Raw genomic sequence first — 23,831 nt, 5'->3', positions numbered from 1 at the left:
GAAGGAATGTGGTGTTTTGGACAGGCCTCAGCAAGGGTCTGACACTTGTATTAGCTTGCAGGGGAGTAAGGGAGAAACAGGTGTGCAGAGACACATGGTCAAGGGTTTCTCGCAGAGAAAGGACCACTTTGTTTGCATTTTTTTCATCTCTTTAGATTTAGAGGTTAAAATGCTTTCTCAATTTACAGTCTGAATCATGTTAAGAAAGCAACATGGCCCAATCCATCAAACAAGAAAAGTATTTAACCTGTTGCACTCTGTTAATTAAAACCTATGATTATTGAAAACCTGCTCAAGCATTCCCAGAACTAATAATGTTTAAGTCAAGGTTGAGAAATATACATAGTGCCAAGACATTTTAAAAGTGTGTAAAGCTTATTTTTGGACTTGGTGCAAGGCATATGCAGAACCATTGTTACTGGCAATGGAGGGAAAGAGTCTTTTTACTTAACTGGAGAAACCTCCTGCTACAACAAATTGGGATTCAAGGGTAAGGAGAAGAATGTGAAACCTTTTTCCAGAACACTGCGTGGGAGTCTTGTTTCTTTGATTGACTGTTTAAGAGACTTTTTGAGTGTCTGTGGCGGTTTAAAGTTTCTCAGCTGAAATTTTAGTGGCAGATAGGGGGCTGATGGCTAACAAGGGCTTTACCATTGCCCATTGCATAGGTTCACTGATACTTCAGTAAAAACATGCAGATATGTACCAAGATAGAATATGTGTAACATCTGTAAAATAGCTTCAAAGAAGCCAGCACTGTTTCTTCCTATAAAAGAAACCAGCAAGAGAATAAAAGAAAAGCAGGCATATACATATAGTAAGTTGTTGATCATTGCTTTCCTCATATAGTGATTGTTTCTCAATTCTGCTTTATCAACCAGCCATTATTCTTGTTACCATTGAACAATCTGCAAGCTGGGGAGAACTGTGCAGCTTCCATCATATCCAACAGGGAGAAACAGTAGGTTCTGGGCAGTCTTATCAATCTGTGTAGTAGCTCCTGTAGCAATGGCTGTACTCACAATGCCAGCGTGCAGCCCTGAGCTTCACATTTCAGCTGCAACCTCCGCCCAAGCCCACCCAACACTGGCCTTCACAGGCAGCTTCTCCACAGCAAGCTTTGGGGAGATTTATGCCTTTCATCCTACAGTGCTGGGAACGTGGCACGAATCCCAGCCGGCATGTTCCTGGCGCAGCAGCATGGAAGGCATGGATTCCTGCCAGGTTCCTGGTTTGGCAACGTGCTGCCTGAGCAGATGTCTTTTTTAAAGTGTGGGGGTGGGGTGCATACCCATTAGTGTTTGGATTGGAGGACCAAGAGTGCTGTAATGAATCAGTACTGTGTGGTGTAATACATCAGAACAATTATCAGTGGCATTATGGGGAAAAGGAGGTGTTTTTGTAGTGGCACAGTTAGAATTTTCTGAAGGATGTGGTCATGGTGATTGATATCAGAATGTACTTTCAGGTGGTCTGAGGGAATATAATTTCCAATAAATATTAATTCTGATGTTTTTCTGGTGTAATTCTATCCCTTGAAGCCAAGTACAATATACAGTATTCTGGAAGCTAAAGGTATAATAGACACTTCACTTTGTACTTTTACAAGGCCCTAAATGTATTGGGCTGGGTTCTTTGCTGAAATTCCACCCAGTTTCTGAGAGGGGAGGGTCATAAAATTAACACCAAATAAAGTCACTTTGCACCATCTGCTTTCTTCCTCATAAACTTTGTAACTATCAAAGATTTCAATTCCTTTTCCTTGTTAGATAGAATTCTACCTGTCCTTGCTTAAATCCAGGTCCAAAAAGTTAACAAGCATACATGGAAATAAACTCTGAAATTGCTTATTATGCCCAAAAAGATTTTACAAAAGATCCTATCAGCATTTGTGGCAACTACCAAACCAAATTTCTGCTTTTGGGTTGCCAGACTAAGTTCATGTATACTATTTTTATGAGACAGTCCATGACTGAGATGAGGCAGAATGGTAGGTGGCTGAGGTGTTCTCTATCGCCTCAGAACTTTGGGCATTGTCGTCGCAGTGAAGCAGCTGTTTTGGTGGGACCAACTTCACCCTTTTCTCCTGTATGAGCAAGGGCATTCAGCCCATTGTTTGAAGTCACTTCATATATTGGTTTTCAAGTGACCTTAAGGAACAAACTTATTCCCACTCTCTGCCGTAACATCTGGAACCACTCCTTGCAGCCCACTAATGTTGGGCATAGGTTTTGAGATGCCAATAGCTGGCATCAGGACAGGCCAATTAGTTACAAACAAGGCTTGAAAGCCCTGTGAAATTACTCTATTTATAGCAACTGATGTCTCTTTGCCACTCAGAAGCCACCAATATTTTTAGAGGCTGGTTTCTTGACGGTACAGAGTTCTCTCAGCCTATTGATATCTCAGGGATGTTTGGGTCATGAGAAGCTTTGTGCAGTAATATTGCAGACATATGTAGTTGTTTCCATCCTGTATGTCCATCATCTCAACCACGTGCATGGAAACTCTCCCAGGCCTTGATGTTCCCTTTATCATCCCCCTTTGAAGACTGGATCCTCTTAAAGTCTGGAGCTCCAGGCATCTTGCTTGAGGGCGGTTGCTTTCTACCCTCTCTGGATCCATGGGCAAAAGCCACTCTCCACTCCAGGTCCTAGTGCTCATTGGAGCTTTGTCCCCAAGGGCCTTTAGATTAGAGCTCCTGTGACAGTTTTTGGGGTGGTGGAGATTTCCGATCCAGATCCTGATAAATAGCTTATGGAGTTCCCTGCCATCCATATCCAATGGGCATACTTCAATGAGACTGGTATAACCAGAAAAGCCATATTATTCTGCTCTTTCTTTTATCTGAATGACCAGCCTAGATAAATCTGAAAACATAAGTAGTGGAGGGTGCGTAAAGTGGCCTTGCTGTGATGGCACTCATATTTATACCCAGTATTAAGTCCGATCATGTCTCCTACTCTTTCAATAGCTGTAGCTCACTAAATTTCATTCATCATAGTGACAGTAAACCTATCCTAAGTGGTAAAGCTGTTCCATGTCTACAGAGGAATGTGAACTTAGTAAGGGTAAAAGGACTTGGTGAGCAGTGGTCCTGCCTGTCCATAGCTGTTGACAGGGGGGAAATCCAGCCCCATACATTGATGATACCAAAAAAATTAATGGAAATATCCTGCAGGTCAGGCAGCATCTGTGAAGAGAGAAACAAGTATTGTGCTCATTGGAGACATTTCTAAGTTCTTGACCTTTCATCAGTTCTACTTAAATTATGCCTAGTTCTTCCACAAAACACATTTGTCTATGTTGGAACATGCATGCTTTTGTCAAACACATTGCATGCCACCATTGGAGGAATAGTAATGGGGTGCCCTCCTGTCAAAGCTCCTCATACTCAGAGCCTCATTTCTTTACTATGCACTTCTTTTGGGTTTGTTATTATAACATAGGTATAATATGTATTCCCATTGGCATGATATTCCAGATGCATAGTCCTTCTGAACATAGCTCAGGCCAGAGTTATTTCTCTGATGGAAATGGTGCAGATTCAACAAATTCAACACAAACAAAAAGATCAGAATGTTAAGCCTTTGACCTCTCATCCTTGAACCATTCACTGATTGGAACAGCATTCCTCTGTTTACCCTGCATGTTAAAGTAGATTCCAGTACACTGACTGAATTGATGTGATCTTATAATTTTCTCCTAACGTGCTTTTGTATTATAATTGTTTGGTTTGTCATTTCTATGCAGTGTTACCTTCTCCTACGTGCTCATCATTTGTGTTCTGGGGAACAAAAAGTGATGCTCCTTTTCTAGCATGAATGCTTATTGTGCATTTTTAATCATCTGTTTTTCTTTCCCACTGATTCTGAGGTGCCCTCTGCCCTCTGACATAAAATATTCCTTCATGCTGCCTCTGGTCATACTCCAAAGGTTGCCTGTCATGGAACTTTGTACTTGGTTGTTAATTCAAAGATTCTACACATGTGCAGAGACATGTCTTTTCCACAGAATCTGCATCCAATGGAAAAGTACGTTCTTCATGATACGAATGTGCTTTTGAGCTCTTTGCATTCCATAGAAGGAAAGTGTGGGACCTCATACAAAAGGAAGGACATTCCTGAGCGCTTAAGCTCACCTCCACCCACAAACAACCAAGTATCAATAAATTCTTCTTCTTCTCTTAGACAAACAGAACAAGTCTGCCTCATTAACCATGATCTACATTGCAACGTGTTCTACTGTGAAATTTTGTCTGCCTTAATTCTCACCCAGCTGCACATGGATCCAGGTTTGCATAGAAACCTGTACTCTCCATAGGGGCTAGGACCTTTTGTGGACCTACTATCTCTTCAGAAAAGACCAGTCTTCCCTGCTCTTAACTGCCTTAATAGCTTGTACACGTGACCATATGCCCTCCTTAACTAATCTGGGTGAACTTGGTTTTATCACAAAACATGCATGTTTTCTTCAGCTTTTCTTACACTTTTATAATACATCTGACAAACAAGGTTTCACCCTGTACACTGGCTGGACAATTCAATGAGTTCCTTGCATTCACATTAGCAGTACAAATGCAATCATAAATTTGGTGCAGCCCAATTCGGTGTCATTTGATTTTCGTAAATGAGCTACTGTGTTCTTAGGGAGTCTGTTGGGATCATGGACTTGCTTAAGCTCCAGTTTTGTGTGTTCTGAGGTGGCTAATGAGGCCAGTTTGGGAACCTTGTATTCACCCACAAATGGGGAAGAAGGTGGCTGACAGCAGTTTAAGTGGTTCGCTCCTTCTGTCGATTATGCAGGGCTTCTGTGTGCTCCCAGTGCGTGGTCCCCAGGTTCTCAATACCATCCCCAATGCTGCTTCATTTTGAGCAGTCAGAGGTTCTTAGGAGTGAGTGGGGTATGCTGTAGTTAGTTAACCATTTTCTTCACGATTTAACCTAGGATAGCGGACAGTGAACCTAATTTTCCAATGTGCATTACCATCTTGAGGAAGCTTTGCACAGGACACAATTAATGTGTAAGTTTGCTGTGCAAAATATGTGCAGCACAGTATTCTGTCTCTCACATTTGTTATCTTGAAAGATTACAATGTCAATATAAATTGCATTAGCAGAAATTAGCACTTTCTGAGGAAATGGGAAAATGGTTTCAGATGCAAAAGAATAAAGATATTAAAGAATAAAAATAATAAGGATATTAAAGATAAACTTTTCTGAAATTTGAGTCTATAAAATGTGGAAAACTTTAAGTTCTAATTTGCTAAATTGAGATATAACAAGAACATTTATAGTAAATCACATTGAAATCAGTTGTGAAATCTTTCAAGCTTCAAAATAATACAACTGAAATTGGTTTATTTTGTCAAGTGAAAGATATTTGAAGAAAAGGGAAATAACAGATCACTGAAAGTTGCCTCACAGGTGGATAGGGTAGTTAAGAAAGCTTATGGGACATTAGCTTTCATAAGTCATGGGATCGAGTTTAAGAGCCACGAGGTAATGATGCAGCTCTACAAAACTCTGGTTAGATCACACTTGGAGTACTGTGTCCAACTCTGGTCACCTCATTATAGGAAGGATGTAGAAGCGTTGGAAAGGGTGCAGAGGAAATTTACCAGGATGCTGCCTTGATTGGAGAGTATGGATTATGAGGAGAGACTAAGGGAGCTAGAGCTTTACTCATTGGAGAGAAGGAGGATGAGGGGAGACATGGTAGAAATATTAAAATATACAAAATATTAAGAGGAATAGATAAAGTGGACAGCCAGCACCTCTTTCCCAGGGCACCAATGTGCAATACAAGAGGCATGGCTTTAAGGTAATGGGTGGGAAGTTCATGGGAGATATCAGAGGGAGGTTTTTCACCCAGAGTGTGGTTGGTGCATGGAATGCGTTGCCTAGGGTGGTGGTGGAGGCTGATACATTGGTCAAGTTCAAGAGATTGTTAGATAAGCATATGGAGGAATTTAAAATAAGGGGGGATATGTGGGAGGAAGGGGTTAGTTAGTCTATGAGTGGTTTAAAGGTTGACACAACATGGTGGGCCGAAGGGCCTGTATTGTGCTGTATTGTTCTATGGTTCTATGGTACAGGATGTACAATACACATTCTGACCTGGTTAAAATCTTTGTGTCACATTAATTTTAGGAAAGAATAGTAGGTAGTTGTCATTTAACCATTAGTCCTGATGACACCGTAGCTTAAATTAGTTTATGAATTGTGGCAGGAATCCAGCATTGAATTAACACCCTGAATTAGCTGCCAGTACTTATTGATACATGATAATCACACTGAACCTTACTTGGAATATTTTAAACATTGCAGCATTTAACTTTAAAAGTCTGAAGCATTGAATATTGACAGTTTTGTATTGGAGGGAAAACTTGTTGGTAGTGGGATTGAAAATCTCCTTCCTCCTTCCATCTAAAGACGATTAGAAAAATAGTTAAATGCTCCTTTTAACAGAAGCCGCGGGAATATTGTGCAAAGGAATATGACAGATTGGCTCTGTTGATTGGAATTTTTTTTAATAGGATTGCTCTCCAGTTGACTATTATTGACAACAGGAGGTTCAGCTGCCATTAGTTCTGGATTCTGATCTGAATACTAAAATACATGCCAGACACTTGTAGTTTGAAGCTAATCTGCTTCCAGACCTCTTGGGGATGCTGCTTGTTATTTCTGCACAGCCTGTTGCTTGGAGATCCTTGAGAATAATCCACGATAGGATCTTTCCTTCCACTAATAAAGAGTTTAATGGTTTATAAAAGTACCTTTGTGACAGTGTCTAAAGTCAATTTTAAAAATAAATGCATTCAATTAAAGAAAACACTGGTATAACCTTAAATGGTTATTTTTTTTGAATATCACTTTATGTCTATTGAACAGTTGAAAGTAATATTAAAAGTACAAAATTAAAGAGCTGATATCAGCAGATTAATGAAAGTCGAAGAGCACTTTACCCTGTAGCACAAGAACGGAGGAGCCTCCCAGCTATTGACTCTTCATCTGTTTGCCATATGAGGAGTTTGAAGAGAGCCTTGTAATTACAGCTTTGTTCAGGCATGTTATCACAACCTCCGTCAGTCATGTATGTAAACATTAACCAAGGACATCATCCTTAAACCAAGATTCTGATTAGCAACACAAACACCAGGGCATTGTTTGGGGGAATATTTATTGTACATTTTAAATACTTTGCATACTGTCTGTTATGATGGCTCCTTATGACTTTTATGAGTACTTTTGACTTTGTGTTTAAGGGAATGATGCCTGTTAAGAGATTTCAATCTGCCTCAAAAGCCTGTAGGGAAATATTTGTTTTCTTTTTAGGGAATCTTTGTTCATAGGAATCAGTTGCGATAATCAGTATTTCATACATTAAACATAATTTGAAAAAGATGCAGAGTGAATTTTGGGTCACATTAATAACTTACACAATGGAATTGCCATCAAGCATTAAGTCATGTTGAGCCAAAATCTTCTCCAATGTAACAATGGGAAACATAAACCTACTGCCATAGACTGCCATCAAAATTCTGTACACTTAACACCATCTCCGTCTCTTTTGACTTACAAGCTACATCTAACTCATTGATTTAAATAGTTTCCACCTCATTCATGGCTTCACTATACATTACCTCTTATAACTTTCTTCCCTGTTCATTGCCCTATCTCAGCTCCTTAGTTCCTTAACCCTTGTGCACCCTGCTGCCTCTTTGCACCACTGGTGATAGAAATTTTGACTGTTTGGACCTTGTCTGGCGTAAAATATCCCTACAAGCCTTCTGCCTGCTCTGTCCCTAACTTTAAAGCCTATGTATTCACCCTTGCCCTTGGTATGTCCCACTTATGTTCTTTATTGATATTGACTCTTCTGTAATTGGTAACCGTTAATTGGTTAATTATTGTCACATGTACCAAGATACATTGAAAGGTTTTTGTTTGCATGCTGTCCAGACAAATCAATCTTTACAAAAGGGAAAAAAAACAGAATGCAGAATATAGTGACAGTTACAGAGAAAGTTCAGTGCAGGTAGACAAATAAAATGCAAGGGCCATGATGAGGTAAATTGAGAGATCAAGAGTTAATCTTCAGCATATAAGAGGACTGTTCAAGAGTCTGATGATAGCGGGACAGAAGTTGTCCTTGAGTCTGGTGGTGCATGTTCTCAAACTTCTGTATCTTCTGCCTGATGGGAGGGGGAGAAGAGAGAGGGTGGGGGTGGGGTGGGGGTGGGTCCTTGATTGTGTTAGCTGCTTTCCTGGGGCAGCGGGAAGTGTAGACACAGTCAATTGAGGGGAGGTTGGTTTGTGTGATGGACAGTGCTGCATTCACAACTCTCCGCGATTTCTTGTGGTCTTGGGCAGAGCAGTTGCCATACTAAGCTGTGATGCATCTGAACGAGGTTCTTACTATGGGGTTTATTTGCTAAAATAGGCTACATAAATCCAATCCTTAGGAAAATTGTCATGTAGACTGCCCAGGGTATTCCTTCAGTCCTTCTAGTGGAGCAGCATTTTAGGAGCAAGTTATCCACAGTTGATGTTCAACTTTCAAGGATCCTCAAGAGTCACAGATTTGAAAGGTTAAATGTGCCTTTGTTTCTATCTTTACACATTGAAAGATTTGTACTTGCTTCACACCTTCTAAATTCTTAGGGCATCAGTCGTGTTTCATAGCTGTTCAATTTAAAAGATAAAACTGCTTTTATCTATAATAAACTCTTGTATTTGTGTAATGCCTTCCATGATATCAGGGTGCCCTGAAACAGCCTTCTAACTACTTTGAAATGTAGCAGTTGTATGGGAAACAAAGAAGTCATTTTGAACACTGCTCCCACAAACAGCAGTGAAAGTATTTGATGTTGGTTGAGGATTATGTGTTGGCAAAGACACTGGAAAATTGTCCCTCTTTCTCTCTTCCAAAAGAGGTCTGGTAATTCTCTGGCGTAGGACAGTGGTTTTGTATGTTAGGTGAATGATGTTTTTAAAAATGCATCAGAAAATCAAAGCAAAAACTTTGGGATTTATTATTTGCTAAATGAGGGTATATAGATCAAATTCTTGTGAAAGTTGTGCTATAGATTGCCTTCAAAAGATGAAACTGCTTATGTCTATTTTTAAAAAAACTCTTCTGCAAACCCTTTTCTTCACACATGTGATGTGCAAATGCATGGATGTGTACAGTAATATCTGTTATAAAATTATTACATTTCTTTATGACATGGAAGGAGACCATTCAGCCCAATGAGTCTGTGGCACTAGTTCCATCCCTCACTTAGTTCTCTGTAATCTATTTTCTCTCTCATGCCCTTCAACTTCCCCTTGAAATTCCTGCCACCCACCTACACTGAAGGGTAATTTACAGTAGGCAATTGATTTCCCAGCAACTCTTTGGAATGTGAGAGGAAACCAGAGCGCTCGGGAAATCCACACAGTCACATTGAGAACAGGCAAACTCCACTCAGCCTGCAAGGTCGAGATTGAACTCTGGTCACTGGAGCCACGTGGTAGCAGCGTTAGTGCTGCACCATTGTGCTACCCATCTTCTCCCCACTATTGGTATTGGTTTATTGTTGTCACTTGTACCGAGGTACAGTGAAAAACTTGTCTGGCAAACCGATCATAAGGTCAATTCATTACACAGTGCAGTTACATTAAGTTAGTACAGAGTGCATTGAGGTAGTACAGGTAAAAACAATAACAGTACAGAGTAAAGAGTCACAGCTACAGAGAAAGTGCAGTGCAATAAGGTGCAAGGTAGATCATGAGGTCATAGTCCATCTCATTGTATAAGGGAACCATTCAATAGTCTTATCACAGTGGGGTAGAAGCTGTATTTAAGTCTGGTGGTACGTGCCCTCAGGCTCCTGTATCTTCTACCTGATGGAAGAGGAGAGAAGAGAGAATGTCCCAACTAACTGTTGGATATCTACATTCCTCGCCCTCAATCTGCTAGCCACCACACACTTTGCAATTTACATACCCCACCCTAGTGGGAGCTCATGGAGAAAAGGACTTTGGGCATGATTGCACATGCAGAGCCATTTCTACTGCTTTGGTATTGTATCAGGCAGAGTGTGGCACTCTCAATTCTTTGCATCAAATTGCCACAACCCCCTGGTCTTCAAATCTAGAGAAAAGGACTTTTGTTGTACTTATTTTTTTAGATGATTAGATTGTTACTCATTCTGAGATAATGAAGGAACATTCTGTTTTAAATCAACATGTTTGTATAAATGTATTATTGATACAAGTTTCAGTCAGGCCATTTGAGTAAATGTACAATATTTACATAGTATTGAATGAACATCTCCAAGTGCAAACATATCCATTTAAGGTGAGAAACTCCAAATCATGTCCTATCTTAACAACAGAATCATCCACAGTAATGTTTTTATGAACATCTGCTTTATGTACACTGACTTGCATTTTGGCTGCTTGCAAGCTTACTCTTCATAGTCATTGAATTTCCTAATTTCCTTTGGAAAATGTGGTGCTTTTATTAGTATATTAAAATTCTCTCTGTATTTTGAAATGGGTTTATTTTACAGCTGAATGAAATATAAACAAAGTTTTGTGAAAATTATTTATCTAAACTCCACCTCCCCAACAGCTGTTGAGACACATGTTGAAAAGACTATTTCAATATCCATCAGATTATTCATTTGAGGAATCAGAATCAGGTTTATTATCACTGACATTTGTCGTGAAATTTGTTGTTTTGTGGCAGCAGTACAGTGCAAGACATAAAAATTACTTTGTTACAAAAAAATAAAGAGAAAGAATGAGGTAGTGCTCATGGACCGTTGAGAAATCTTATGGCGGAGGGGAAGAAGCTGTTTCTGAAACATTGAGTGTGTGTCTTCAGGCTCCTGGACTCCCTGCCCCCCCCCCCCCCCAACATGGTAGTAACAAGAAGAGGGCATGTCCCAGATGGTGAGTGTCCTTAGTGATGGATGTCGCCTTCTTGAGGCATCGCCTCTTGAAGGTGTCCTCGATGGTGTGGAGGGTTGTATCCATAATGAGCTGGCTGAGTCTATGAACCACTGCAGCCTCCTGCGATCCTGTGTATTGGAGGGTCCATACCGGGCAGTGATGAAAACAGTCAGGATGCTCTCCACCGTACATCTATAGAAATTTGCAAGAGTCTTTGGTAACGTAGCAAATCTCCTCAAACTCCTAATGAAGTAGAGCCGCTGGTGTGCCTTCTTCATGATTGCATCAATGTGTTGGGCCCAGGATAGATCCTCTGGGATGTTGGCATCCAAGCTGCTCACCTATTCCACCACTGGCCCCTCAATGAGGACTGGTGCGTGTTCTCCCGACTTCCCCTTCCGGAAGTCCACAATCAATTCCAATGTCTTGCTGATGTTGAGTGCGAGGCTGTTGTTGTGACACCACTCAAGCAGCTGATCTATCTCACTCCTGTACGCCTCCTCATTGCCATCTGAGATCTGCCAACAAACAGTAGTGTCATCAACAGATTTATAGATGGCATTTGAGCTTATTCTTATTCTTGGCCTGAAATCCCTTCATTGTTGTCCTCCCATTCCCCTCCTTTTTGCTGTGTCATTCTTCGAAGTCAGCTTTACCATGTGTCTTATGGCCCATTTCTGACTACCGGCAGAAGTGTGTTCAACCATCACCTCCTCACCTTCTGAAACTTGCTCCCTCATCCCTTTTATCTTGCTGCATCACACGTATTAACATCTCCTTTGATCCAACCATTTCCAGAGAGTTCTTGAACATAATGGAACCAATGACCCAGAATTTGCCTTACTACATTTTAATGGTGCTCACATAGCATTCTTTGTCTTTCTAATGCACATTCCTGCAAGATGTGGGAAGTCAGGGAACCTTACAGTCTCCTTGATGACTACATATGTGGGAAGTGCACCCAGCTGCAGCTCCTGACAGGCCAAATGGCCTGTCCACTGCTGTACTGTTCTGTGTTCACATTCTAATGCATAATGATTGAGGTCATCAGTTGCAAGCTTTGCAAAGCACAGTTGTGATATTTTTCTGTCTAATGCTACACTGTTGTAGTGTCTGGGTGAGTTACTGTATTGATCTATCACTTGGCCTTACAGCCGTAACCCAAACACTCATCCCTTGCAGGGATGGACGCTGATTACAGGCAGCACTCTGCCAGCTCTTGGGGAATGGTGCTGCTGTAAGAACCAATGCTTTGATAATGGGAGGAAGTCTTCCCAGGGGTCAGAGGGACTTTAACAGGCTGCTGAGAAAAGCTAACCACAGGAAGCATGCTTTTTGAGCAAGAGGGCCACGAAGGCCTTACCAGGACTACAGTTGCGTACACCTGGCAGAAGGCTGCCAGGGAGGTCTCTGTAAGGAGTATTGTTACATGAGTGCTGTCTATGGATGATTCACTTTGGGGAAGCCTGCACAGTGAGCAAATTCCCATGCCTGCTGTGCCTATTTTTGTGCACTGAAGGATAAATAGATGTAGCCCTCTATCCTTGAGGATGACATGACCAGCCCATTCCCGCTAAATCTGCTTTGAATTGCATAGGGCTGTTATTTTTGAACTGTACTCACTGATTTACCTAATTTAAAAAATGAAATTGGAAGTTTGCTGATGTATTAATTACCATATCTTTTATGCTGATGCTTATTTTCACTGCTTTTCTAGGTGGATTAACAGGCAGTAGAATAGAAGACTTGTATTAAAGCATGTAGAAATGTAAAGTATTTTCATTAGCTGGGAAGAATCGCTACCTGCATGATTTCGATTAATGGAAAGCAGCCGTGTTCTGAAAATTCTGCAGCTATGCAGTATTATAATGTTAGTGTTGTGTGGTTAGAAAATAGTCAATGCACAAGTGTCAAGCTGTACTACATGTGATAACTCTTGTGACAACTAACAGTGAAAGCTGATTTCCATAATGACAGCATTGTTCAGCAACAACCTGGTAAACATGTTATAGTAACACTGTAGCTCGTTATATGTTCCTGACATGTTACTGTCAACATAACCATAAGTGTGCTAATGGTTCACCGTAAAACAACAGCTAATGCAAATTTCTATATGGCTCTTCGAGGAAAAGAGTTTCCCTCAACATCATTTTAAGCTCTCCTTACCAGTAAATATACATTGACAAATAGAACCCTTGTTCAGTCAGTATCCTTGGGCAGTGAGCACATTAACCATAAACACCACTGGCTCTTTCCTCAGTGTTGGGATAATGATCTATATTGAGGCCAGCACACCAATCATATGACAGTTCTTCAGGCATTAACCCAAACAAGACTTACTGTTTAGCTTTGTGGGTATACGGATGTATTTAGGTGGGATTGGGGATTGAAAATTAACCCTCAAATCATTTGCCACTTCTTTAGGTAACACATTTGGTATTGGTGTATTGGTTTATTATTGTCACTTGTACCAAGGTACAGTGAAAAACTTGTCTTGCATACCGCTTGTACAGGTCAATTCATTACATAGTGCAGTTACATTGGGTTAGTACAGAGTGCATTGATGTAGTACAGGTAAAAACAATAATAGTACGGAGTAACGAGTCACATCTACAGAGAAAGTGCAGTGCAGTGCTGTCAGGTCCAAGGTCACAACAAGGTAGATCGTGAGGTCATAGTCCATCTCATGTATAAGGGAACCGTTCTATATCTTATCACACTGGGGTAGAAGCTGTCCTTAAGCCTGGTGGTACGTGCCCTCAGGCTCCTGTATCTTCTACTTGATGGAAGAGGAGAGAAGCGAGAATGACCCGGGTGGGTGGGGTCTTTGATTATGCTGGCTGCTTCACCAAGACAGTGAGAGGTAAAGACAGAGTCCAAGGAGGGGAGACTGGTGTCCATGATGCGCTGGGCTGTGTCCACAACTCTCTGCAGTTTCTTGCGGTCCTGGGCAGAGCAGTTGCCATACCAAGACGTGATAAATCCAGATAGGATGCTTTCTATGGCGCATTGTTAAAAGTTAGTGAGAGTCAAAAGGGACAAACCAAATTTTCTTTAGCCTCCTGAGAAGTAGAAGCGCTGGTGAGCTTTCCTTGGCCGTGGCATCTACATGATTTGACCAGGACAGGCTGTTGGTGATGTTCACTTCCCAGGGACTTGAAGCTCTCAACCCTCTCAACCTCAGCACCGTTAATGTAGACAGGTGCATGTACACCGCCCCCCTTTCCTGAAGTCAATGACCAACTCTTTTGTTTTGTTGACATTGAGGGAAAAGTTGTTGTCATGACACCATTCACGAAGCTCTCTATCTCCATCCTGTACTCCGAATCATCGCTGTTTGAGATATGGCCTACAACGGTGGTATCATCTGCAAAGTTGTAGATGGAGTTAGAGCAGAATCTGGCCACACAGTCATGAGTGTATAGGGAGTAGAGTGAGGGCTGAGGACGCAGCCTTGTGGGGCACCAGTGTTGAGAATAATCGTGCCAGAGATATTGCTGCCTATCCTCACTGATTACGGTCTGTTGGTTAGAAAGTCAAGGCTCCAGTTACAGAGGGAGGTGTTGAGTCCTAGGTCTCGGAGTTTGGTGACAAGTTTGCTTGGGATTATTGTGTTGAAGGCGGAGCTGTAATCAATAAACAATAGTCTAACGTAAGTGTCTTTACTATCCAGATGCTCCAGTGCTGAGTGTAGGGCCAGGGAGATGGCGTAAGCTTTAGACCTGCTTCGGCGATAGGCGAATTGCAGTGGGTCAAGATTGCCTGGTAGGCTGGAGTTGATGCGTGCCGTGACCAACCTTTCAAAGCACTTCATGATGGTGGATGTCAGAGCCACTGGTCGGTAGTCATTGAGGCATGTTACCTTGCTTTTCTTCGGTACTGGAATGATAGTGGTCTTAAAACAAGTAGGAATCTGAGATTGAAGCAGGGAGAGGTTAAGTATGTCCGCAGATACTTCTGCCAGTTGATCAGCACAAGATCTGAGCACACGGCCAGGGCCGCCATCTGGGCCAGATGCTTTCTTCATGTTCACTCTCCGAAAGACTGATCTTACGTCCTCAATGGTGACCACAGTTTCAGTTGCAATTTGAAGGCCTCTTGCCATACCTTATGGATGGTACTAGAGGGAAAGCTCTGACATAGCTGTTTCCTTGTTTTATTCTTTGTTGCCTCGTTTTAGTTATTGATCGAATGTGATGGTTTGCACAAAAGAACTATCCCAAAAAGAAATCATTGGGTTATTTTCAGTTTCTTTAAGGATAAGCAGCACTTGACAATGATATTCTGTTCTCATAATTTCAGGTATCAGTATTACCTTCAAGTAAAGAAAGATGTGCTCGACGGGCGACTTCCCTGTACGTTGGAGCAAGGCATCAGGCTAGCTGCTTTAGCTGTGCAAGGTCAGTGCATGATTGCGGTATTGCTGCCTTTCCATTTTTGATGGTTGCAGAAGTGGTTTATTCTTTGCAGTGAATGCAACAAACTTAATTTAATTTAACTATCTTAAGAATGTAGTCACCAAATCCCCTTTCAATGTACCTGTATTATCTCTGATGCCAAGAGAGGTGGAGATCTGGCTGTGGATAAGTATTGTTTTATTAAAAGCTGCAACTGACACTTTGGGCTGAATTTTAAATCCTAAATGATTGAGTTGAGATTGTGTCAGAGGTTAAAATCTGAACAGTTTGAAAAGGGAATGGAAACTGACTCAAGCCCACTCGCATCTGGTTGCATTGGGGGTTGTGCCTGCTCCACTCATGGGAAGCAGGTTTCTCTTAAGGCATTATAAGGCTGCCTACTCTTATTTTAGCTGTCATTCTATTCTTAACCACTGCTAAGTAGGTTTCCCTGGCTTTGAAATCAAAGAGAAAAGAAGGGGTGAATCCATGACGTAAACATCTGTACACCACTTCTGTAGGCCAGGAGAATTGGTTCCTCCTGCTGACCTGCAAATGACCCTCTTGGTTTGCTCAGTGTATGCTTTACTTAATCATCTGTTTTCCCTGCTCTGTTCCAACCTTACCCCACCCTGCCGCTATAACTTGGCAACTCCTGTAATTAGGATCTCCTAAATATTAGACCCATCGTACACTGCAGTCCAAGGCTACCTCTTCCCTACCAGTCCAAAACTCTCATTCCTCCGTGACAATATCTACTCTTGTCAGGCTACTCATTTGAAACAGGCTACTCATTTGAAATGCCCTCCAGTCTGTGTATGGAAATCCTACTTAAAAATGCTCTGCAGTTAAATTCTGCAGGACCTTTGGGAAACCAGAAAAAGCTCATCTCCAGGCTAAATCCTAGGCCCATGCTGCAGGATCCAAACCTCATTATTATGTGCTAACAATCTTCCTGTGCTTGTCAGTTGGTATGAGATCAATCCTTTGCTCTCAACCAACAGCAATCAATGATGTAACCAGGATATTAATAATTGGATATCTGGTACATTCTGCCTTCTTTCCAAATAGTACTCTTCCTCTGTGAACCTTCAGAGTGAGTGTGACTTTCTGATCATAAGGATACTTTCTGTACACACTTGTGTACTTTTACTTGCATCCCTGTTCTTATAAGCATTTTCCTTTCACCTCTCTATTTTTCCTTCGAGTTACGTTGTAATGACAGGAAACTTGTGTTGATTTCTGAGAACCCCTTTTTAAAACTAGTCACCAGGTAACAAATTGTGAAAAAGCAAAAAAAGTGGAAATCTGGAATAAAAATAGAAATTGCTGGAAACATTCAGCAGGGCAGTCAGCAATGGAGTTAACCTTCCCAGTTTCAATGAAGGGTTGCTGACTTGAAATGTTAATTCTGTTTCTCTCTCCACAGATGCTGCTTGAGTTGCTGAATATTTCCAGCACTATCTATTTCTATAAGAACTCTTAGATCTTTCTGCTTTCTGGACCCTAGCCTCAACAGTAAGACCAAACAATTTGTGACTGTGATGTATGGTGGAATATGAGGGTAGTTTCCATTAGCATTTAAAAAATGTCCATCTAACAAACCTGAGCAACCCCGTGATCCACTGCTGCCTTATTTACTTTAGGACTAGAGACCAAATCCCATGGATTGCATTCAGCATGTGGCTTTCTTATTCTGTAAACTGTGAAATGGATCAGGTTATAATTCTGCTGAGGAGATTAGGAAGCAAATTTAATAAAATGACAATCCCAAACCTTATATTTCTCAAAAAGCAAACTAAATCAGTATCAGCGAAGTTCTGATACTTGGCATTTTTCCTTCCCTTTATTAGCTGATGTGTAAAATAATAGATATGATCAGCAGCACAAGCAGTTTCGAATAAGATAAGACCTTTATTAGTCACATGTACATCGAAACACACAGTGAAATGCATCTTTTGCGTAGAGTGTTCTGGGGGCAGCCCACAAGTGTTGCCGTGCTTCCGGTGCCAACATAACATGCCTGCAACTTCCTAACCCGTACGTCTTTGGAATGTGGGAGAAAACTGGAGCACCCGGAGGAAAACGTACAAACTCCTTACAGACAGTGGCCAGAATTGAACTTGGGTTGCTGGTGCTGTAATAGTGTTATGCTAACTGCTACACTACCATGCCTGCCCTAAAACCTCAGCTCACCGTCCCTGGGTGGGCTCGAACCACCAACCTTTCAGTTAACAGCCAAACGCGCTGACTGATTGCACTACAGAGACAGCTAAACACACAGTGAAATGCAACTTTTTGTGCAGAATGTTCTGAGAGCAACCTGCAAGTGTTGCCAAGCTTCCAGCGCCAGCATAGCATTCCCTCAACTTCCTAACCCGTACATCTTTTGGAATGTGGGAGGAAACCGGAGCACCCAGAGGAAACCCACACAGACTCAGGGAGAATGTACAAACTACAGGCAGGCACGGTAGTGTAGCGGTTAGTGTAACGCTATTACAGTGCCAGCGACCCAGGTTCAATTCTGGCCACTGTCTATAAGGAGTTTGTATATTTTCCCCATGACTGCATGGGTTTCCTCTGGGTGCTCTGGTTTCTTCCCACATTCCAAAGATGTATAGGTTAGGAAGTTGTAGGCATGCTATGTTGGCACCGGAAGCGCGGCAACACTTGTGGGCTGCCCCCAGAACACGCTACGCAAAAGATGCCTTTTTACTGTGTGTTTTGATGTACATGTGACTAATAAAGAAATCTTATCTTATCCTTACAGGCAGTGGCCAGAATTGAACCCGGGTTGCTGGCACTGTAATAGCTTTATACTAACCGCTAATCTACCGTGCCTGTTACTGAATATGGATTAATGTAAATTGGATTTGGTTTCCAAATACTGTTCTTCCTTCCTTTGGATATTATTACAAATCCATTGATCTGAGTCAGGATGGGAGTAGAATTTTTGAATGAAGGAATTAAATCACTGGGGATATACACTGCCACTCCCGATCTAGCAAGTCATGAGGTTGATTTTAGTGATATAATTATACCTAATGTCACCATCCACTGATGATCACAGATGTAGAAAAGCTATTCCAGTGAGGTATTAATAGATCTGAAAATCGATCTTAAACTGGTACTTGGGGCATCTCTTTCAGAGATAATTTACAGTTTAAAACTTAGTTGTAGCATTTTCCAAGAAATAGATTTTATAGGCAAAGGAATAAATATATAAAATTTCCAATGCCAATGCATTCATTTTTTTTTAATTAAATTTTTAAAAAATTTTATTTACAGCGTGGTAACAAGCCCTTCCGGCCCAACAAGTCCGTGCCGCCCATTTTAAACCCCCAAATTAACCTACCCGTACGTCTTTAGAATGTGGGAGGAAACCGGAGCACCCGGAGGAAACCCACGCAGACACAGGAGAACGCACAAACTCCTTACAGACAGCGACGGGAATCGAACCCCGATTGCTGGCGCTGTAATAACGTTGCGCTAACCGCTACACTACCATGCTACCATGATAATGATTATCATTAGAAAACTATGGCTATAAAGAATAATTTTGCAAAGCTCTGCTGCTGGTACAGTATCTCCAACGGTGAAAGTGGTTTGGAGAATTGACCTAACAGGTTTAGCCTCACTTCCTATCGGCAGCAGTATCTTGCAAGGTGAGAGATGAAGCCAAGCAAAACTGTTCTCCAGAATTTGTGTCTAATGAGTGGGGCTTAATGCACAGAAACCAATTACATGTTCTAATAAAGTGCCTGTTGCATCATGCTGGTGAAATAGGACATGTGGTTGATAGCCTGAGCTGTGTGTACATGTTTGTATATCTCTAAGACTATGGTTCTATCCTTATATATCCAGTCACACACACAGGAGCACCTCAATAATCTTTCTGTACCCACATAATTGCTTTTGATGTCTCTTAAGAATCTACCTTGGGCTCCCTTATTTTCTTAGCTGCATGGTGTGTTCCAGCAATATCATCTGAACACCATATCTGTTTTTGCACATGGTGATGAAATCCAGCTCGAGGCCACCACCACTATCACTGCTCTTGAACCCTCCACCCCATCATACATAAGCAGAAGTTACCTCTGGCTAAGTAATAGTTGCAGGTATGGGGGTGATGAGTACACTCACTGTGCTGGGTTGGACCAAATGGACCAAACCATTCTATGGGCTGCAGGCTGTGTACAACTGCATTAAGCTCAGTAATTTACCTTCTAAACTTCTTTGCATCTCTTGCCATCTTCAAGATGTATGTAAAAATCTAGGTCTTTGACCAAACTTTTCATCATTCTCTTTGTGTGGCTTTGGGAACTAATATATACAGATATATGAATTAGATACAGGAGTAGGCCACTCAGTCTATCAAGTCTGTTCTGGCATGAAATAAGGTATGGCTGCTCAGTTTGTAAACTCAATTCCACATTTCACGATTGTACACTCCAGTCCACAACTCCTTGCTTACCAAGAATCTGTCTACCTTCAACTTAAAAGAAATTCAAATATTCTGTTTCCACCACCCTTTGAGGAAGAGAGTTCCAAAGAGTCATGATTTTCTGAGAGAAAAGCATTCACCTCACCAGTCTCATGGTGACTCCTTATTTTTAAATAGTGATCACTAATTCTAGATTCACCCATAAGAGGAAATATCCTCTCAACATTCACCCTATCAAGACCCCTCAGGATCTTCGTTTGATAACTCTCCTGTGAAGTGCCTTGAGATGTTTTGCTATGTTAAAAACACTGAAATGGAAATTATCATTGCAATCAGACTGACACTTTTGTGTAGTACTGAAGGAGTGCTGCACCATCAAAGATCCAGCCATTCGAATTTTGTTAAAACCAAGTCCATCTGCTCTCTCAAGTGATATGAGAGGACCACATGCCACTGTTTAGAAGAAGAACAGAGCTACTCTTGGTGTGAGAATCAGGTTTTTTATCACTGACTTATGTTGTGAAATCTGTTGTTTTGTGGCAGCAGTACAGTTAAAGACATAAAATCACTATAAATTACAAAATAAATAAATAGTGCAAAAAAAAGGAATAACAAGGTAGGATTCATGGACCATTCAGAAATCTGATGGTGGAGGGGAAGAAGCTGTTCCTAAATCGCTGAGTGTGGGTCTTCAGGCTCCTGTACCTCCTCCCTGATAGTAGTAATGAGGACATGTTCTGGATGGTGAGGTTCCTTAATGATGGATGCTGCCTTCTTGAGGCATCGCCTCTTGAAGATATCCTCGATGCTGGGGAGAGTTGTGCCTGTGATGGAGCTGGCTGAGTCTATAACCCTCTGCAGCCTCTTGTGATCTCTCTGCATTGGAGGCTCCATACCAGGCGGTGATGCGATCAGTCAGAATGCTCTCCACCGGACATCTATAGAAATTTGTGAGAGTCTTTGGTGACGTACCAAATCTCCTCAAACTCCTAATGAAGGAGAGCCGCTGGTGTGCCTTCTTCGTGATTGCATTGTCTTTGCCAATATTACTAAACTGAGTATCTGGTTACTAAATTGCAGTATGTGAGGGCTTGGTGATTATAAATTGGCTGCTGCTTCCCTACATTAGAGCAGTGACTAAACTTTATAAGGATTTCATTGCCTGGAAAGCACTTGGAGTTATCCTAAAAGGGACGTGAGAAGTAAAAGAAAATGTAGATCCTCTTTCTTTAAACTTGTTGACTGAAATGAAGAATTTGGATTTCCTTATTTACAAGTGCTCTCCGTTTTTTGGGGTGAAATGCCATTAGGGTGAATTGAATTCCTGGCACCTACGAAGTGTGAAATTATCATGTAGATGTGAAGGGACACAGGAATGCACTGCAGCTGTGCTAAGTCTTGGGGAAATCCCAAGATCTAGTTTACTGGTATGTAACAAGAGCTGTATTTGTTGAGATGGTTTATGTGAGTCTCCTTAAAAGGATTGATTTGAAGTTGTGTTAAAACATAATGTTGACAGCAGTAGTAAACCAGTTTTATGTGCAATGTGCTTAAACATATAAAGTTTACAACAGTGTCTGGTAGAAATCACCAGAGTGACAATAGCTACATCATTTTGGCAACCTGCACTAATCTGAGCACACAAATCTGAATAGACTATTATACAAGTGAATCTTTATTACTCTTTCCCTTTCACTAAAGTCTGGGATTCAGGCTTGAATTTTCAGACACTTACACACCTTAATAAAGCTCCTAGATTTTATGTCAGATCCACTCCTGTTCCATTCAGAATCCACTTGGATGCTCCAAGATCTTTGCCTGTTTGAACTGCTTGTTATCAGTTAGAATTATTTACTCTTCTTCTCTAAAGTGGTTATTCCAATTAGTCGAGATACCTAGTCTTTTTATGTAAAGTTGGTGGTGTTTTCATTGGTGCTTAAATCCAGCCATGTTACACATCATTTTAGCAGACTCTCAATAGTCAGTAAGCAAAGAAGTGAAGGCTACACAGTGATTGCTTTGTAATTTGGGCACAAAACACGAAACTAAACACATGAATATTGAGTATGGGATTGCATTTCTGAAAACATGTCAATTATTCATGTTTCCATTTGTTAATCATTAAGGCAACCATCAAATACCTGTCTATTTGAATCTCATTTACCAGCACTTACTCCATGGCCCTCTGTACTTTGGTGATTCAAATGTCTGGTCTACTACTCAAGCAGTGCATTCCAGATTCCAACCACCCCCTTGGTAAAAATCTTTCACAGATCCCTCTAAACCTTTTACCTCTTATCCTAAGCCTATGCCCTTTAGTTTTAGACACATGGTCTGGGGAAAAGCTTTTTTTTACTACCTACCCTGTCGGTGCTCATTATTAGGTCTTTATTAGGTCCCCCCTCAATCTCCTTCATTCCAAGGAAAACAAAGAAAGCCTATCCAATCTTGTCTCCTAACTAAAATGCTTCATCCCAGGCAATGTCCCACTGAATCTCTTCTGCACTCTCTCCAAGTGTAATCACGTCTTTCCTATGGTGTGGTGTCCAGAACAATGTACAGTACTCTAGCTATGGCCTAACCAATGTTTTATAAAGCTATATCAAGACCTCCCAACTCTTATATTCCAAATCCTGGTCAGTGAAGGCAAGTATCGTGTATGCCTTCTTCACCACATTATCAATCTGTGCTGCCACCTTTAAGAATCCTGAGATCCCTCTGTTATTCAATACTCCACAGGGCCCTGTATATCCAACCCCAATTAGTCCTCCCAAAGTTCTTCCTCACACTTATGAGAATTAAGTTCCATCTGTCATTACGCTGCCCATTTTACCATTTGTAAAGTGGATCAATCTAATTCTGTCAACTAAGGCTATCCTCCTCGGTATCCAGAACACCACCAATTTTTGTGTCATCTGCATACTTACTAATCATACCTCCTGCATTCACATCCAAGTCATTAATCGGTCCCTGTGGTGCACCACAGGTCACAGGCTTCCAATCACAAAATCAATCCTCCGTCATCACCTCTGCCTCCTATTACCAAGCCAATCTCGGATCCAATTTGCCAGATTGCCCTGGACCTCCTTGGGTTCTGACCTTTTGGATCAGTCTCCCAAGTAGGACTTGTCAAAAGTCTTAGTGAAGTCCATGTAGACTCGTCAATACATTCTGTTACTTCAAAAGATTTAATCAAATTGGCCATAAAGGATCTCCCTCTCACAAAGCCATGCTGATTTTCATTGATTAATCCATGCCTTTTCAAGTACAGTTTAATCCTCGCTCTCAGAGTTTTTTCCAATAACTTCACTACCACTGACATTAGACTCACAGGCCTGGAATTATTCAGCATACTCCCTGCTGCCCTTCTTGAATAAAGATCGCAAGATCACAAGACAAAGGAGCAGAAGTAGGCCATTTGGCCCATCAAGTTTGCTCTGCCACTTCACCATGAGCTAAACTATTCTCCCATCTAGCCCCATTTCCCGGCCTTTTCCCCATATCCCTTGATACCCTGACTAATTAGATACATATCAATCTCCGCCTTAGACACCCCCAATGATCAGGCCTCCACAGTTTTATGTGGCAACAAATTCCATAAATCCACGACCCTCTGGCTAAAGAAATTCCTCTGCATCTCTGTTCCAAATGGGTACCCTCGAATTCTAAGATTGTGCCCTCTTGTCCTGGACTCACCCACCATGGGAAACAACTTAGCCACACCTACTCTGTCCAGTCCTTTCAACATTCGAAATGTTTCTATGAGATCCCCTCTCATTGTTCTGTACTCCAATGAATACAGTCCAAGAGCCGACAAACGGTCTTCGTACGTCAGCCCTTTCATTCCAGGAATCATCTTTGTAAATCTTCTCTGAACCCTCTCCAACATCAGTACATCCTTTCTAAGATAAGGGGCCCAAAACTGCGCACGGTACTCCAAATGAGGTCTCATCAGTGCCACATAGAGCCTCATCAACACATCCTTACTTTTATACGCTATTTCTCTTGAAAAGAATGCCAACATAGCATTCGCTTTCATTACTG

The 23,831-nt window shown here is 41.4% G+C and overlaps 1 protein-coding gene and 1 non-coding gene across 4 annotated transcripts in view; one reads left to right on the top strand and one right to left on the bottom strand.

Annotated features, from left to right (window-relative positions):
• LOC127568481 (tyrosine-protein phosphatase non-receptor type 14-like) overlaps positions 1-23,831 on the top strand; it is a 211,366-nt gene that overhangs the window by 125,836 nt on the left and 61,699 nt on the right. For all 3 annotated transcript variants that reach the window (XM_052012283.1, XM_052012281.1, XM_052012282.1), the window contains one exon: positions 15,249-15,346. In XM_052012283.1, the coding sequence (XP_051868243.1) occupies positions 15,249-15,346 (98 nt within the window). The remainder of the gene's footprint in view (positions 1-15,248; positions 15,347-23,831) is intronic.
• On the bottom strand, positions 17,540-17,613 carry trnan-guu (transfer RNA asparagine (anticodon GUU)). Its single transcript has one exon. It is a non-coding gene; the product is annotated as a tRNA-Asn (tRNA).

The sequence above is a fragment of the Pristis pectinata genome, chromosome 3, assembly GCF_009764475.1.
Source record: "Pristis pectinata isolate sPriPec2 chromosome 3, sPriPec2.1.pri, whole genome shotgun sequence".
Classification (NCBI taxonomy): domain Eukaryota; kingdom Metazoa; phylum Chordata; class Chondrichthyes; order Rhinopristiformes; family Pristidae; genus Pristis; species Pristis pectinata.
This window is presented reverse-complemented; position numbering and strand designations above follow the sequence as displayed.